The sequence below is a fragment of the Corylus avellana genome, chromosome 1 (assembly GCF_965113065.1).
Source record: "Corylus avellana chromosome 1, dhCorAvel1.hap1.2, whole genome shotgun sequence".
Taxonomy (NCBI): Eukaryota; Viridiplantae; Streptophyta; class Magnoliopsida; order Fagales; family Betulaceae; genus Corylus; species Corylus avellana.
This window is the reverse complement of record NC_142490.1, coordinates 11,801,423-11,819,974: the sequence shown is the minus strand read 5'-3', so window position 1 is coordinate 11,819,974 and position 18,552 is coordinate 11,801,423. Positions and strand designations below refer to the sequence as shown.

The window sequence follows — 18,552 nt, the reverse complement described above, 5'->3', positions numbered from 1 at the left end:
GTATGGTAAACACAAAAGGTAGATTTCATGTAAATTAAAGATTAACTTAAACTTTACAAGGTAACTCTGACTCTATTCTTCCTTCTGTTTTTCACCACTTTCCTTTTCTCTCTCTCTTTTGGATGACCCACTTGTATGAACTGTTAAAGACTTGATTACAAGAGAGCAGCTTCCTACCCCACTATTTTACTTATCAAAAAAAATGAACTGTTAAAACCCAAAACACAAAAAGGAAGGTGTACATGGGAACTATTTTCAAATCATGATTATAATTCAGCATTCAGCATTCACCAATCCTGCTAATAGGTGTAAAGCAGCTAGGACGAGCAAAACGCACATTAATCCTCCACTGGATTGGGGTCATGCAGGAAGGGCAGTCCTTCATCCCTTGTTTCTCATGAAGCTCATTGCATTTTGCACAGACAACCTGATGTGCACATGGAAGGAAAACCACTGACATTTCCTCTGATAGGCACATGGCACATTCCCTCTCTTGTTTTAGACCTCGAGTCCTGAAACTGTTCTGCAAATTCGCCACCCTTTTAAGGACAAGAGGTTCCTGGTTTCTTTGCATAGCTTGGACATCCATGCTGTCTGTTAGGACACCGCCACAGCTTCTGCCAATACCGCTCCTAAGTGCTGCTATAGTGGAAGAGTTAGACTTGAATTTCATTTGGGATAACTTGTTCTCGAGCTTTTTTATGTCTTCCATATATTTCTGCAAATCACCTTCTGCTTTTTGTCTTATCACTTCCTCCTCTGCTTTTGCATGAGCTTCAAGTAGTTCCCTTTCCTGTCTTATGGAGGCAGCTTGTGTAAGTAGTTTCTCTGGAGTCAACCTATCCAGTTTCCATCTAGCCTGTGATATTTACAATTACTAGTGAGAAAGTACCAGAAAATAAAAAACAGAGAAATTAATTTGTCTACAAAACACAAACACACATTAGCGCATGAAAGAAAAGCAAAGAAGCTCTCCAGACCATTTTCTGTAATTTAATATAAATGGTGAGATAATAGCCTTATAAAATTAAGGGTTAAATACTAAATACCCCTTGGGGTTTCATAACTTTATTTTTTCCTCCATAGGGTTTCATTTTTATCACAGGAGATCTTGTGGTTTTGATAATAGACCAAAGTAGTCCTTCTGTCAATTGACCGTTAGTTGACTTAACGGAATTCTACGTGAACCAATCAAATGTTGACACGTGGCATCCACTTAATTTTTTTTTTTTTTTTAAAAAAAAATGTATTTGTTTTTTTTTTTTTGAAAAAAAAAAAAAAAAAGAAAAAAAATTGGGAGTGGCCGAGCCACCCCCTTGGCCATTTGGGGGTGGCCAGGCCACCCCCATGGGAGTGGCCGACCCACCCCCATCTAGCCAGATGGGGTGGCCTTGGCTCCAAGGGGGTGGCTCCCTTGGTGCCCAAGGAGTGGTTTCGGCCACCCCCTAGGCTCCATGGCCCATGGGGGTGGCTCGGCCACCCCCAGTACCCACTGGGGGTGGTTTCGGCCACCCCCTCGGGCACCAAGGGGGTGGTCGAACCCCTTGGAGCCAAGGGGGTGAACCTCGGCCAGATGGGGGTGGCCTGGCCACCCCCATGGCCAAAGGGGATGGCCGAGCCACCCCCAATTTTTTTTCCTTTTTTTAAAATATATATATATACATTTTTTTTAATTTAAAAAAAATTAAGTGGGTGCCATGTGTCAACATTTGATTGGTCCACGTGGAATTCCGTTAAGTCAACTAATAACTAATTTGGTCTATTATCAAAACCACAAGGACCTCCTGTGATTAAAATAAAACCCTAGGGGAGAAAAAATAAAGTTATGAAACCCCAAAAAAGGGTATTTAGTATTTAACTCTAAAATTAAACAGTAAGGATGGCATATGATGGGGCTTTTGCATGATTTAGGAAGGAGAGCCCGTGTCAAACAGTATCTGCCCAACTAATTTCACTAACTTCATTATTGCTTTGTTTGGTCGATTGTTTCTTCCCTTTTTGAACTTTATTTTTGCCATATAAACCAATCAAGTGAATTCGACGACAAAGATAACACCTAACTTGTCAGCATTATGCAATGCTTGGTCATATAGTTACTGTAGTCTAAGTCTTGCGATAGGCATTGCAGGGGATTCACAGGTGTATAAAATCCCTTAACCCGAATCCCCTAAACCCTAAAATCCCTTAACCCGAATCCCTGGAACTTTGCTAGAAAGTAAAAAAGGTTGGGAAGTATTTGCAGTATGTTTTGTGTGTTCACTCAGTGCCTTCCGATTCTATAATTTCTCTAGTCTGTTTGTCTGAGACAAAATGTGACTTGGTGCCACTGCAAAACAGTGATTAATGGGTAAATAGAAGGGCCTCTAACAGTTACCATACATGGCATACATGTCCACAAGTATACCATTGGTGAAGCAACCTTTGATTATATACATTTAACAGATGACTAGTGCGTTAGCATACCTCAATCTGGTTGTGGAGGTTCTTAGCCTTGTCTAATTCCTGTTGCAGCTCAGCTACCTTGCATTTCTCTCTCTCATACGCTTCCTGCAACAACACCTTTTGACCCTCCCATGACTGGGCCTTTTTTAGAGTCATCTGCTCCCTTTCCACTACTTCCTGGTAACTTGCAGCTGACTCCAAAGCCCGTAATTTAGCAGCATCTAACTCCCTCTTCAGCACTGATTTTCCCGCCTCAAGCTTGAGAACAGTAGAATTAAGTATCTCAACTTGGCTAGTGGCACTACTCAAGGCATTCTCCATCTCAGACAGCCTCTTCATGGTGTTCTCCTCCAAGATTTGCTTCTCCTTTTTATATTGGTCTGCGTCTTTGTTCTCTAGTCTCAATGCTTTAAGCTCACGCTGGTCCTTGCCAAGCCTATGAGCAGCATGCATAACCTTCTGATTGGCCCATTCAGTCCAACCTTGTAGCTCATCCTGGAGTTCTTGAAGCCGAGGAACCAGCTTCAAAATCAGTTCATCCTTCTCATTTTGCGCAACATACTTTCCCAGAGAATTTTCATACGGAATTCCGGTGTAGTAATCAGATATTTTTGGGGCCTCAGAGGTGCTGACCTGGGGCTCTGGGTTGGATTTCTTTTCTGAAGGTGATGATATAGGAAGCTTGGTTTCAGCTGTAGGCAACATAGACATGGTACCCTTTATGCGTAATTTTGAAGTTTTTTCTTTTGCAGGTACAGCAGATGGAGACTTGTTTACAGGATGAATTCCATCTGCTAAAGGGACGTCAGCTGGAACTTCTGTACTTTTCTTTGAGGAGGCATTTTTCATTTGTACACCAGGAAGTTCAGATGGTGGCTTCAGTCTTCTTTCCAAGACAAAACCACCAAAGCTTGTGAGTTTCCCTGATCTAAAACCCCCCTTTGATCCATAAGTCCTGTAGCTTTTGTCCATATGGAAGCACTTCTGCCGAAGTACTGCAAGTTCTTTCTTAGTCCGCCCCTTGCGACCAGCTCCCACTTTTTCTTCAGAGGCATAGGTTTGTGATACGATCTGGACATTTTCTCTAGTGATACCCGAGGAATTCCTTAAAGTGCATGTCAACGACACCAGACTCTCTTCTTCTGGGGTTACCCTTTCCAGAGCAAGATCTTCAGGTTTGGGTAAATTTGGGAAACTTTCAAATTTCAGTGTTTTTGGCAGAGATTTTTTTGCTTTGGGGAGTGAAAGCTTTGGAAATTTTGGTTCTTTGGGATTCGGAAGAATAGTTTCAGAGCTTTGCGCCTCCGATCTGAATTGGGGAATGGCAGAGTCAGAGGAGCCCTCTCCTGAGACTTTTTTACAACCGAAACCACTCAAAGGATCTCTTTCCAGTGCACAAGCTTGTGAAACATTCAAGTCACATATCAACAACCACCACATTGCTTCCCCAATGGATAAGGATGGCCTAACCTCCCTAAGCACACCAATAATTTCCAACATCGTGTACTCAACCAGGTGCTGTAAATCATCAAACATGTCATCTCTTAAATCATGAATATCCTTCCCTTCCTCCATAAAATACAGAGTATCATTTACGATATTCACCACAGGGTCTTTACCTTCTAAATAAAGGCCACCCCTTGAAACGACCTTTTCAGCAACCTCCTCACTGTATCCTAATTCAACAATCTGCTTAATTGCACACCGGAAAACCACTTGCAAATTGGAAAACAAAATTTCTTCAAGCTGACATGCAATGGGATCATCCCAATCAGTAGCTCTAAATGCTTCTGGCTCTGGTCCTTCTTTAGGCCGATCCAATCCCAACTCTAATGTGAGTTCACTCAGAGATCTTTGAGAAACCTCAAGATCAGGAGATAATTCATACCTAGGGAACTCAGTCAAGGACGGAGGGATGTTAAGTGGGTTCCCCATAGAAGGATCTGCTGATTTTCTCTTGTTTTTACTCCCTTTATCCTTAGGTGAGACAGATAAAGACCTTTGCTTGCTACCACTATCAGCAATTTCATCCATTTGATGAACAGTAAGTAGTAAATTCCCAATATCCTCACCAATTGATTCTCTTGGTAGAAAGCCTATATATGACCCAACAAATCAAAAAGGGAAAAAAAAATAAAAATAAAAATAATGAAAGAATAAATCAGTAATTTATAGAAATGAAAAATCAAAGAAACATTGTCAAAATTGCAATGAGCAGCAAAATTCTCAAACAAACCCATTGAAAATCAATGCAAATCAAACTCTTCCATTTAGTGGTGAGCAATTCCAAACAAGAAGATAAGAAACTAAAAAGAAGAAGAATAAAAATCATACCTTTGCTAGTGAGCGAGAGGAAATAGGCAAAACAAGTTGTATCCTGTACCAAAGCACTCAAAATGATCAAAACCAGACCATCCCAGAAACCAAATTCAAGAAGAAACAGACTCTGAACACGGCCAGCTAAGAAAGCTCAAGTACAAACAGGTTCTGAGCAACCCGGCTCGATAAACCAGCAAGTAACGTATGCACCCAGATAACACCAAACACCATTAAACCACCGACAACCCATTGCACAAAAGCAATAAAAACTCAATGCCCAGCATCCAAAACCCACCAAAAATCAATCCTAAACAAGTGCAAAATTTGAATATGTAGAGCAAAAAATAAGAACCCAATAGAGCAAAAGACGCAAGTTCTCATACCCATGTAGAATTGCAACGTATTAGCCAAACGCTGAGGTTCAATCTGACAGCAACAAAAACAGCACTGGCACGTTAGATATTAAGGGAAGCTGAGTACACTGGACACCAATTTTTTCTTTTGCTACAATGGCAATACGCAAATTTGCTTCACTGCCTGGTGTGTCACTGTCTCTTTCGAGATGGCTTATATGGAGGCGCTAAGCCAACCAAGTTTCTATGCTGGCCCAATTTGGCTTATATGGCTTGGACCCTGGTTAGGCCCACCATGTGCTCAGATATATGGCTTTGACTCCTCTAGACCCTTTCACATTACATTTTGACTCTACAGTAGTAGCACTCTCTTGATTTCAATTTCAAAGGAAATAATATATATATATATATATATATATATATATATATATATATATATATAATTTTTGTTGTATTTAATGGTGTATATGCTATTAAGTCATTTAAAAATTTAAAAATTTTACATGGCCTGAGAAAGTATACATCATTAAATATGTAAAATTTAATTTGAATTATAAAATAAATTCTCATTATTGCAAGTCCATTTCACTTGAAATAGATAAGATCTTGATCCTTAATTACAAGATTCTTATAATCCTAAACAAACAAATAACAATATTACAAATTCAAAATCAATCTAAAACCAGTTTCCCATATATATATAAACCTATAACCAGTTATACGGTTATCTGTTAGTGGTTATTAAGGGTTAATAACCACCCTACTTGCACCTCTAGTTGTAGGAACTCCTAAAACCTAGTTTTTAAAAGTGTCATGCGTCCCATAAGCAAAACATGTAAAAAACACATATTATTAAAACAATAAAAATTATATATATATATACTAAGAGATACATGGCACTCTTAGAGAGAATTAGAGAAAATTTACTAAGACTGTAGAATATTTTTGTCCTATCTGTAAACAACTAGATAATTCAAATCTACTTAGCACATGCTCCATATGACTTAGAATAGGTCTATACAACATCCTCACACTACATAATCTAGGTATTACAGTTTATATGAACCATCCATTTTATGTGGGACAACATAGGATTGTTTTAGATTTAGCAATTTTTGCAGTAAAAATAACAGAGTCTATGAATATCTGAAGTTGGACATACAAATTCATCATTGTCTCCATGCAACTGGACTAAAATTTCGATGATGTGCTTGAGTTTGCCATACTCTTAAGTTTTCCAACATGCCCTATAACTGTGTTGCAGGCGATGATCAAAGTGTAGTCATTCCCACACTTTATTGTCTTTATGGAAGGCGGCCATAACTTTCATGAAGGTCAGAGGAGAACCAATGCAGCTCTTCTTCTACTAGGCCAAAACCCATTGAAGCCCATCTCAACCTGGCCCAAAGTGAAAGCATATGGCTTGAAAGTTAGTCATGCAAGCCCAAACCCAAAAAGTCAAGGCCCAAGCAGATTAGGCCCTGTCAACGGTTGGCGGTCAAGGCTTGATCCGCGGATCTAACTAGACGCTCAACCCGACTCGAGCGCCAAGCTGCACCAGCTAATCGAGCTACTGTTGCAGCCTATTGGTCTTATCAAACTGTCTAAATAGGCTAGTTCAAGCAGAATTTGGTATTTTTAGCCTGTTTTAGTCTTGATTTGGATTGTTCGAAAACCAATTTAAAGATTCTTCAAGGGAGAAGAATCTTGCCGGTTATAACCAGCTACCATCCAATAACGGGCCCGGTGCCAGTTACCGGGTGTATACAACAAAGCCTAGTTTATTAGGCCAAGAAAATTATAATTGTTTTTTTTTTAGAAAAAAAAAAGGCTAAATTAAGCCCAAAAAATAGGACTAATACTCAAAATAGGCCCAAAATACCCAAGTATTTAAAAAACCTGGTTACTAGTCTGAATACCGGCTACCAAACGGTAACTGGCGGTTAATACATAATTGGGTAACCGGTTACTAGTTTCAATTTTTAAAATTAACCAACCAACTACTCCGATTTTGGTTAGCAATTAGCCGGTAACTGGCGGTCAATACATAACTGGGTAACCAGTTACTAGTTTCAATTTTTAAAATTAACCAACCAACTACTCTGATTTCAGTTAGCGATTTTAATCAATAATCGTTAATTGGAATCGGGTTTACACCCCTACATGTACATAAATTTTTATAGTAAATATATATAAAAGGAGAGAGTCATAACACCAAAGCGACAAAATAAAGTGTAGACCACTTCACTTTTGAAGAAAAAATAAATGAAGAAGAAAAAAAAAGTAAAGCCGGTCTCCACGTGGCACGATTTTAAGTCACCTGACGCTTATTTGTGCTCGAGCAGGTGATGTTATCCTTCCTCCCGGCCTACAAGTACAAAGCCAAACTAAGTCTACATTGGTAGTTGAGGGTCTTCTTCTTCCCGGCCTACAAAGCGAACAGATAGAGAGAGATACGCAATGAAACCCAAAAGCCAGGGAACCCCCAAAACTCCATCCAAGGTGAGTTTCAAAGAATAATGTTTCTCAATTTCACATGTAATCTATATTCATAGTTGAGGGTCTTTCATGAAATATAGAGATAGGTCTCTCGTTGGCTGCCGAGAAAATTAGGAAAATAAGTTTTGATTTTTTTTTTTTGTTTTTTTTTTTCCTGCTCATAGATGTTTGATTACATGAGGAAAGAGAAATTTCTATTAGCTGAGCGTATTAGGACTATGTTCAACTCAGTTGAATCGAGTTAATCACCTTCGGAAACCGAAACAGATATAATAAATGCTTGTTTGATTATTAGGATACTTTAATTTGTTGCGTTTGTGTTATTTTCCTCAGTTTTCTCAGCAACCTAAAAGCGGGTTAGCGTGGACTGTTACTGGGTATTGGCCCTTTATTCGTTTAGTTATTTGTTTGTGCTGATAGGAGTATGCGGCGCCTTTGAATCTTGCAATGCGATAGTTATATTTCTACCAAACAATTGGAAGATGTAGCTCATTACACTTGCACAATGATGATTTACACGTGCACATTGATGAATTTAAATCTGAAGTAAAAAAAAAAAAAAAAAAAGTGTAGGGATTTTGTTATCTGGGTGATTGTATATAAGGGTGTTTGGCAATGTATTTAATTGCTGGGATTTTTTTTTGGAGTTCGTTTATATAAATTTGGACTAGATTTGCATGAGTCTTCATGAATGCTTATTATATAGCAAAAGGCTGTGGGGGAGGTGTAGTTTATGATCCATGGATTTCTAATTGAAAAACTGTATCTAGCCTCCATGGCTAGGCTGGGCTCTTTGGACTTCAAAAACTTTGCAAAAACTGAAACATTTGAGGAGCTAAAGGAGGTGAACTGAGACTTTGGATATTTCTTTTAACCAGAACTAGCATGAGTATCGCTGAATGCTCTTTGGTTTGTTTGGCTTTAAAGTTAGTGATTTTGCGACCTTTGTTTTTTTATGTTAGCTTGGTAGGAGAAGCAAAAAGGGAAAAAGGAAAACAACATGTTCAAGCACATACTTTTTTTCAGTAGTTTATGTTTTGTGGTAAAGGATATAAATTCTCCTGTTGATGATCTTTTCTTTTTGCTAATTGAAACGGGTAGAAGAAATTCAAAAATGAGAGCTCCTTATTCATTATTGGACTGAATCAACGGATTAAGTAGTGCATGTTGGTTGTTCAAGCATTTTGCTGCATGCTTATATACTTTTGGATTTTCATGACAGAAATCATCACAAACACATTCAATTGGTCTATATGCTGCGCAATGCGAGGAATGCTCTAAATGGAGGCTGGTTGATACACAAGAAGAGTTTGAAGAGATCAGAAGTAAATTGATTGAGGAACCATTTTATTGCAACAGAAAACCTGATGTTTCGTGTGAGGATCCTGCTGATGTCGAGTATGATGCCACTCGGACTTGGGTCATTGACAAGCCTAACATCCCGAAGACCCCAGTAGGTTTTAAGAGAAAGTTGGTGCTGAGAAAAGATTTCTCTAAATTGGATTCTTACTTCACTACGCCCACAGGGAAAACATACAGAACCCGTAACGAGATTGGATTGTTTGTAAAAGAAAATCCAGAGTACAAAGATGTGAATCCTTCAGATTTTGATTTTGGTAGCCCAAAGGTGATGGAGGACACCATTCCTGAGCATGTTTTGGAAAATCCTTCTTCTAATGGTAGCAGTAAGAAAAGGGTCAAGAGCCTTTGTATTTGAGCTTAATCTGGTGAGTATTCTTTTTAGCTTTAAGCATGGAGTTTGTTGGCGCATTCCAATTAACATGATGTGTGGTGCAATTAGATGTAGCATGTATCTTGCAAGATTAATCTGGTGAGGATGTTGTTGGGATAAACTTGGCTTGATGCATGGAATTTGTTGGATCGTGCCTATTAATATGATGAATATGAATTCCTAGACAATTATTGTCTTGAAAATATTGAGTTTTTCCCCTCTAGTTGCTTTGCTAATGTCCATCCATTTTCTGCACTAGTGTTTTGAAGGTTGGCATGATATAAACGGGCCGAAAATTGATTTCCAAGTTGCAAGAAATTGCCAGTAATTCATTTGATGAGATCCCAGAGGGTGAAAGTTTAGTATCTTTTTTCTCTCAAAAGGAATATCATCGTAGCTTCCTTGTTTTTTTGGGCCCCTGAGAATTAATTGGATAACTTACCAATTTTAGCCAAAATTTAGGTAAAGAATAGAGAGTTTATTAGGTAATTAAGCCATTGTAGGTTAACATATGATTCATGACGATTGGCTCATGCAGAGTCTCCCGGGTCCAGCGTGCACCAAACACCAACTTACCTTCATTTGTTTATTCTGGAATGGCATAGCTGAGGTCTAGGTCGAAAAGTACATCAGTGCTTCATTTGGCAAGTGAACGCATGGTGTAGGAATTATACCCCCAAACCCTTGTGTTGTCCATGGGTCTGAGAACATCGAGAGTGTTCAACCACCATTTTCATTTTTTTTTTCCCATCTTAAGAGACCTGATATGATAATCCATCCCCCAATTTAACGCAGTGCCAAGAAAGCTCCACGAAAATTTGGTCACCCAATTTGATGAGGGTAAAATTAAAGGAGAGACTTGATTGGCCGAAATTAGTTAAATGGAGATTTTATAGCATTCACAATACACACACATGTCCTGCAACATGTGGGCATGCATGCGTGCACACACGTGCGAGCGCGTTTACACGAGAAAGAGAGAGAGAGAGAGAGAGAGAGTTGAAGTAATTTTTTTTCCTATTTAGTATGGTTCTATCTGATTTTGTTGAATAGAATTCCAGATGCACATATGTAGCACAAATACATAGGGAAATTAAGAGCACAAGATGCCGGAATGCCTGTATGATAAAACATCTAGAACTCACTATGGCCAGAGAGCTTCTCAGGAGCGCAAGAGAAGAATTGTGATTGGCTGTATCCTACCAATATAAATGAATGCTAGTTAGTACCTTCTTCTGCTATACCTAGGTGCGAGAAGTTGTTGGGAAGTGAAGGCAGCATTTGCATTGGATTCTTCTACTCAGTTTTGGTGTACTCAAGCAGCATGTGTGGTGACCTATAAATCTTCACCAGCGTCCAGTAAAGTACCTCTTCTACTCCAAGCTCACCCTCTGCTTTTGCAGCATATATATCCTCACATAGGGCTATCAACCTACATCAGAAGAAATTGAAAATGGGCTTACTACAAAGCAGTCACAAGATACTTCTCCCACCTCTGCCCTAGCCATCTTTTTATGGATAAGGGATTAACGACAAGGGGGAAAACTGACAAAGCACTATCATTTTTTCATCTGCCAACGATGAAATTGACCTTTCTGGCACAGAAAAGGGAACACAAATTATAATCAAAGTGAGGCATTATTATTTGGAGAAAATGGTACATAAAAATGTTTTACCTATCGCAGGAAGGAAGGTTCTCTTAGGGGATTCTCATTCTTATCCATTCTTCTGCTTAGCTTATTTGTTTTTGTGCTTTTGTGTTTTTTCATTTTTATGAAGTATAGTAGCTTATATTGGTGGTAGGCAGCAGTAAAGACCATATGCTCCTTATATATTTAGCTGAGAAATTCTCAGGCATGTACAACAAAGATGGATTCTCGGGCTCTCTCTATCATTTTGCTCGGTGAGCTCTGGACTGGATTCAAAAGATATCACCTTTAGGTAGAAAATGTTATCTTTAAGATTGTTAACCTTTCAAAGCAAAAAGCTTATTCCTCTTCATCTTATATATGTTCCCTGCTGATCTCATACATGGGGGAAGAAAAGGTAATCCTGGAGCAATTTTTAGCACTAATGCATAACCTGATGCAAAAACAAAGCCATAGTAGCATTGTGTTTTCATTTAACAAACGATAAAAGTTATGCAATTGGGGATCCTCTGTTTCTGAAAGATGATTATGATGCAATTCGTGTAATTAGGTGATCAGAAAATTCAATCAAGTAAATTGTCACATTCCGTCAATTTTTTTGACTGAAGATGGATGGGAGTACTATCTCTGTTTTGGACAAAAATTAGCTACAAACCGGTTTAATAAGAAGACAAGTATCCTAAACCATGTGACTTTTAAGTGAGTTTAACGGTGTTAACCTTCAATTTGTTTTTTAACGTTTCTAATTAACCTAATCTCTCTCTCAAGCTAACATCTCTTCTTCTAATCTAATCTCTCTCTCAAACCGTACCGTTGTAGAAGAAAAAATTATGATCCATTAATAAAAATCAAAGCTTGAAAAATTAAGACACTTGTCATCTTACTAAATCGGCTAGTAGTAATGACTACAAACCGGTTTGTAGCTAATTTTTGTCCGTTTTAAATGCCAAATGTCTACAAACCAGTTTATAGCTAATTTTTGTTTGTTTTAAATGTCAAGAAAACAAAAAAAGAAAATATTAGTGAATGCAAGCCAATGCCATATGTGGCAAACAAAGTCATTGACGATAACAAGGCAGTCCACAGCATATATGTTTAGCAAGATGTGTATTCATGTTGTGCTAGGTTAGCCTTTTTGGCCTCCTTATTCGAGCACAAATCAGGCTGATGGTATCAAATATTATACCAATATATATATATATATATATATATATCATAAAAAATGAAAAAGAAGGGCACAAAGTCCTATTACTATGTTGAACACCCTTTTTATTATATAGTTTTGTCAAGAAAGAACATTTTAAAGAGTTTATAATGTTAACAAGTTAACAAGTCGAGTCGAGTTTATATGATCTATGTACACGAACATTAACCAAGTCAAGCTGAATTTATACGAGTATGTCTCGATTAATAATCGATCACATTTTTGTGTTCACGATCGGCTCATTTACTAAATGAACCGAGACCAAATCAAGTTTATCTAAATCGAACCCAAGCTTGTTCGCTAATAACTCTTTGCAACATAAAAGCTCTGGTCATGACATGGGGTAAGATTGGTTATGATAATGAATGCGGGCAATTTTCTTTTGGACCGCCTCAACTATGATCGGTGATAGCATTCTCATTTCTTCTCTTTTTCTGTTGTTGTGGTCCCTCTTAAGTCAACTCAAGATTTAAATTTTTCATTACGTAGTTTGGAATCCATCTCTTCTCAAACTTGATAAAATAAAATTTACTGATCCCTTTCGGATTAAGGTGTTATCAATATCCAGTGATTACATAATCAATGCCAAAAAGTAAAGAAAAAGCATTTACCACACCAATTGGCAATCAGCACAATCAACCATCTCTCATATCTTAAACATCACGTAAAATCAATTTTGTTGAAGGCTTCTTGTACTCTCTTAACTTAGTAATCACACCTGATGACACTGGTGATGTATACAAAATGAGCATCAATTCCAATTCTTGTGCATTGGTGAGCAAATATTTGATTAGTTCTATTTCATTCTCTCTATCGAAGAGCCGCACAATTACTGTTTTCAGTTGACGAGTAAACATGAAGATTTGAGATTGCCAATATTCCATCTTAAATGGAAGATCTCTTGAAGACGAAGGCATTGAGTTTATCACCTGATAAAAGAAGAATAAGAGAGAAGATGAAATTGACGGAGTTAAAAGATGTAATATATATTTCCATATATATATAGTGGGTGGTCTATAGATTGAGACGCTTTAGAGTAGTTGTTCCTCTGAGAAGGGAGGACAATGGTTCGAATTGGTCACCACTTGAAGTTCTTATCACAGTTAAATTGGCAAACAACCATGCTTAAGTAAAGCCTACAACGTTACAAGGCAAATCAAATGTAAAATCAATGCAAAGCAAAAAATAAATTATTCTTAGACCTAAATTAGTTTTAGATGTCTAGCCTTCTGTACGCTGTGAAGAATCTTAACCAAGTTATTCTCGGTAGAAGCTTGATTCCCCCTCGATTGAGCAGGAAAATGAAGACCAATTAGAGCTCGCAAAAGATCTGGCGAATCCCTCATACAGTAGTCATCGACAGTAATTCCACTCCACTTAAATGTTTGGAGATTGGGAGCAGAGATTTTCAGTGACAAACTTCTAGGGGATTTGGGATTCCAGAATAGATTAAGGTCATAGAGTTTGTGTAGCTGCTGAATCTCAACATCGCAGAGGTGATTATCAACGCTTACAATTGATAAAATCTCAATAGACGAGCTGGTGATAGTCATACCCTTTATCCCCGCTAATTCTGTCAAGTGAAGGACTTGAAAGATGAAAGCAATTCTCCCAAATTGCAGTCGTTTTCGATTCGAACGTGGCGTAATTGTAAGCTCTCGAGTTCTGTAGCAAAATCAGAACGAGCTGGGGTAATCTGAGAAAGCCATTCCCGGCATCGACCTCGAGGAACCTTAAAGAATTACAAAGCAGAACACAAAGTGGCAAGGCAAAGGGTTTTGGCTTAGGGCGGCGGGGTTGGGGTTGGGGGCGAATGAATTTAAGGCTAATTTCTGCGACACCACCCAATTTTATTGCTGCTTTCTTCAACCACCTCTCCACCCGGCGTTCTTCGTCGTCTTCATCATCGAAAGACCAACGGAGCAGAAAGCGCCCCGTCTTCACCCCATCCGCGCAGCGGCGAGCCATGAATCTATCCACAAATCTGTTGAAGCTAGATCCACCTGATTTGTCGTCCATGTTACTCAAACACAAATTAGGGTTTGAAATGCACAACTCTCGGCATCTTTTTGATACGAAACTTAATCTCGCAAAGTGCCTCGTCCCGAGGAAATCGGCATCTTTTTGATACGAAACTTAATCTCGCAAAGCCCCTCGTCCCGAGGAAATCAAGAATGTGATGAACAACTTCACCTGGAAGGTCGCTGAATCTATCATCATCACCTGAATTCTGCTTCTTCGTAGGCGGTTCCATGGATATACTGGAACAACGAGACAGGCTTGAGAAGAAGAAGAAGCACAAGGAAACTAGCTAACTGAATAGCTTCTTCCTTCTTACATAAGGTAGAATAAAAGTTAACGGTCTTTCATCCAAACTCTTAAACTCTTTTTAAATTCAATAAAGATTCCATTGTTTTAAAAAAGGGGCAAGGCTTACATGCGGTACTTTAGAAGTACTGCAATCTGCGGTAATATGGGTTGGAAGGCTGAGATCTTCCAAGGGGATTTTAACCCCAAACGGCAGTAGGAAAGGCTTTTTTTTAAAAAAAAAAAATTGACGAAAGGGATGCCTGTTAACTAAATATAGCAGAAATCATGTGCAAAATTTGACCAACTCCCATCACTAGCTACCCAGTTCAGTTCACGCCAATCGATTACAAAATCTCTAAGCAGCAACAATGGTTTCTCCGGAGATGTGGAGGAGAGAGAAAGCGGAGGAGAGAGAAGGAGGTGGGGTTGAGGCCGGGAGGATGGAGGAGAGTGATTGAATGGCTGATTGGGGCTTTGGAGAGGGAATTAGATGGTGGAGATGTGGAGGGTGTGGGTTCTGAAGTGTCGGTGCCTGTGCCGATGGACGCAGGAGAGGTAGACGCCAGCGATGATGGGGAGGAAGCGGAGAGCGACGAGCTGGAGGAATTAGTTGTCGGATTGGAAGGTGCCGTAGAACCAGCGGCAGAGGTTGTTGACGCCGGCGCTGGAGTTGGGTGGCAGATGAGGGAGGAGATTTGGACAGCGGAGGAGAGAAAATGAGGGGGAGATGTGAAAGGAAAAGATTCTACCCATAAAACAGAGTTGAAAAAGAGTTAACAGGCATCCCAATTTTTTTAAAAAAAGAAAGCCTTTACTACTGCCGTTTTGGGGTTAAAATCCCCTTGGAAGATCTTAGCCTTCCAACCCATATTACCGCAGATTGCAGTACTTCTATAGTATCGCATGTAAGCCTCGCCCTTAAAAAAGTGCTGCTGCTATACGGTCAAGGCAGAAAATATCATATTTTTTGCCTTCCACTCAAATGCTGCTACCTCATATTATTTCAACATACAAAATAAGCTTGGTTTCATAGGATAATAACTCAAACAGCAAACTTCACCCGATAATTTCCCTAACAAAAGCTTACCAAATAGTCTGAACCAGAAAAATTTCTCAAACTCCACTGCCTAGACCACGCCGCCCCCTCTCCGGCAAAGACGCTGCCACCTCCCGCGAAGCCCACGCTGCCCAGCTCCGCCAAGCCCACACCGCCAGGCTACTCCGACGATTCACGACCGTTGCTCCGGCCGAGGGAATTAGAAAAAACCATTCCTCCACCGATGAGTTCTAAGAAATTTTGTGATTACTGCATGTGTTTTGAGTTGGGGCTGTAACTGTGTTTTAATGTTAGTGAAATGTAGAAAATTTGTTTTTATAGGGCTGTAAAACCATCCTTCGATTGGTCTGTAGTTGTTGATGTAGAAATTTTTTTGTAAGAGAGCCGGTGGGCAGGGTTTTTTGTAAGAGAACTTTTGGGTTTCATTTTAAGAGCAGGTGGGGTGTTATATTCTGGTGTGGATAAGTACATTTTGTAAGTTGAAATAAGCTAACTTGTCACCTTCTGGTTGGTGGGCGTAAATTGGGTCATTTACGCCCTGACCGAACGGAAGATATTCCCGTTTTAAAAACCCACCCAAGTGTATCCAAACTCTCATCTTTTTAAATTCAATAAAGACCAAAATGCTGGGTCATGGTCAAACTTGTTGTGGGTCAGCAGACCCACCGTGGGTCGCAGCCAGACCCAACATGGGTCACGACCTGACCCATGTGAGTCACGGCAGCGACTCGACGTGGGTTAGAAGACTCACGCGGGTCTGGCCGTGACCCAACGTGGGTCTGCTGACCCACGGTGGGTCTTTGGCTGAGACCCACCTGGGTCACTTGGTGACCCTCAATTTTTGTTTTTAAATTAATTAAGTTTTTTTTTTTTAAAAAAAATATTAATTAATTAATTTTAAATTAAGGATAAATTTGGAATTTTAAAAAAAAATCAAGGATATAAAGATCATTTTATCACTTTTAAAGTTTAAAATATGACGGAATGGTTCAAATTGATTGCAATTAAAAGTTTAGGAGTTCAAATTGAGAGTTTTTTAAGTTCATGAGAGTTTTATAAAAAAACGCGGTAATTTATGGCACTAAAGTGAAGTTTTCCTTATATTTTATAATTTGAGCTCTTAATTTCATCTAACGATTTAAACAAATGCAGAAGTTTGTGTGTAACTTATCGAGTTAATTAATTTTTGTTTTCAATATGTCAAATCCGTTTGACTCGGTAATACAAACTTTTACATTTATTTAAATCGTTAATTTCCAAATGCCATACCTCTGGCTTCTTTATGCGCATCAAAGATCATTATTTGTCAAAGAGAGCCCCTACTATCAAGTCAAGGTGTAAAACACTACTTTTGCAGCATCCAATAGAAATGTAACACATCAGCAAACACAATATACAGAATAGAAATGAAAACACCCAAAAAAAACCCATCCATCACTTTTATCATCCCACTCCAACTGGGTTTTCACCGTGATGCTATGATCGTTTGGTAGAAGAATTGTCATTTCGTAGAAGAATTGTCATTTGCAAGAATGGGTTTCGATTCTGTACAACTCCCTGCAAGAATGGTTTATGATTTTGCCGAATTTGAACCATTTGTTCAGTTATATATCAGTTTGGTAGAAGAATTGAACTGTAATTTCAATCGTATAACACGACGGCAAATGGGCGTAGCGTAGTGACCTAAGAATGGGTATCGTCATTGATCTCGTTACGTAGATACGTTGTGGTTAGGAATGAATAGGAGAAAAGCGATTTTTTTTTTTTTTTTTTTTTTGATATCTTGGTTTGGGCTTAAAGATCAAGTGTTTTCAACTTTTTTCTATTAACTAACGTGTCAGTGTTTAATTGGTTGCTGTAAAAGTAATGTTTTACAGTCGGTTTTCTCTTTGTCTAAATAATAGCAAATCTGAACTGTTTTAATCCCACTATCTTTGAAGGTATGCTATAGCTATGATTTCAGAAAAATTCATGACAAGTTTTAGGCTTTTAGCAGTACGTGTTAGTTGTTGATTTGATTACATTAGTCAAACTTTATCTTTAACCACAGCCGGAGAGGAACCTCTGGAGACTCTGAAGAGGCAGAAACAAAGATGGGGGTTGTTGGGGGATAAAATCCCCTCGTGGGTCCCACTCAGCCACATCTATATGGAAGATAATCCAGCTGATAGAGGAAGTTGAATTTAAATCCTCTCCTCATGGAAAACTATACCCAATACAATGTACATGGAGAATCACATTTAAATACAAAGACTATACTGATAATAACTGCATAATCTCCTTAAATGAGGGATGCAAATCCCAAGAGATCATGAACTCCGGTATTCAATTAATATTGATCTCCCCCACGATATAGAGTTCTACAAGGTATCAACTACCAAAACTAATATAAAAATGACACAACGCATCAGGTAAAAGAGGACAAAAATACTCCTCTAAAAAACCCTTAGCTAATTGCGATATATGACTCTACATATGAATGATAACTTAAGCATTAGAGTTTCCACAGACCGGTGGACTCTTTAACACTCTCTTATTTTGTAGGCAATCCATCGCACTACATCGACAGGGGTAACGAGAGTGTTGTGAGCTATAATCAGAGTATCCACTCTTCGGCCTCAATGAATGTAATGCTTAAATGGCTGCAGTGAGAGTTTATTGTTACAGGCAAGCTGTAAATTGTACTTCTTTTAGACAGAAATCAATAATAGGTTCATTTCAAATTCTAAGATTTATTCTCCAAAAACCCTTGTGTTGTCCATGGGTGTGAGAACATTGAGAACGTTCAACCACCACCATCTTAGAGACTTGATATGATAACCCATCCGCCAATTTTAACACAGTGCCGAGAAAGCTCCATGAAAAATTGGTCGCCCAATTTGATGAGGGTAAATTAAAGGAGAGACTTGATTGGCCGAAATTAGTTAGATGGAGATTTTATAGCATTCACAATACACACACATGGCCTGCAACACATGGGCATGCAT

At 38.8% G+C, this 18,552-nt stretch overlaps 2 protein-coding genes and 1 pseudogene across 2 annotated transcripts; 1 reads left to right on the top strand and 2 right to left on the bottom strand.

Annotated features, from left to right (window-relative positions):
• Positions 1 to 6: 6 nt before the first annotated feature.
• Positions 7 to 5,285, bottom strand: LOC132172889 (putative E3 ubiquitin-protein ligase RF298). The gene is made up of 4 exons (XM_059584450.2): positions 5,145 to 5,285; positions 4,777 to 4,819; positions 2,464 to 4,538; positions 7 to 859 (listed from the first exon to the last, which is right to left on the bottom strand). The coding sequence occupies exons 3-4, from the start codon at positions 4,474 to 4,476 to the stop codon at positions 281 to 283; spliced, it is 2,592 nt and encodes an 863-aa protein (XP_059440433.2). The 5' UTR covers positions 4,477 to 4,538; positions 4,777 to 4,819; positions 5,145 to 5,285; the 3' UTR covers positions 7 to 280.
• Positions 5,286 to 7,526: 2,241 nt separating this feature from the next.
• On the top strand, positions 7,527 to 9,560 carry LOC132172191 (methyl-CpG-binding domain-containing protein 4). Its single transcript, XM_059583641.2, has 2 exons — positions 7,527 to 7,616; positions 8,836 to 9,560. Exons 1-2 carry the CDS (start codon positions 7,575 to 7,577, stop codon positions 9,328 to 9,330), a joined length of 537 nt encoding a protein of 178 aa, XP_059439624.1. The 5' UTR covers positions 7,527 to 7,574; the 3' UTR covers positions 9,331 to 9,560.
• Positions 9,561 to 13,212: 3,652 nt separating this feature from the next.
• LOC148587944 (uncharacterized) lies at positions 13,213 to 14,452 on the bottom strand (annotated as a pseudogene).
• Between the last annotated feature and the right edge of the window lie 4,100 nt (positions 14,453 to 18,552).

What these genes read in the sequence shown, in the direction of transcription:
- LOC132172889 (XM_059584450.2), bottom strand. Translation starts at nt 4,476, where the DNA reads ATGGATGAAATTGCTGATAGTGGTAGCAAGCAAAGGTCTTTATCTGTC. An exon ending in ACCTCCACAACCAGATTGAG is followed by an intron (nt 860 to 2,463) that starts GTATGCTAACGC and finishes TAAATATCACAG; the next exon opens with GCTAGATGGAAACTGGATAG.
- LOC132172191 (XM_059583641.2), top strand. Translation starts at nt 7,575, where the DNA reads ATGAAACCCAAAAGCCAGGGAACCCCCAAAACTCCATCCAAG. An exon ending in CCCCCAAAACTCCATCCAAG is followed by an intron (nt 7,617 to 8,835) that starts GTGAGTTTCAAA and finishes TTTTCATGACAG; the next exon opens with AAATCATCACAAACACATTC.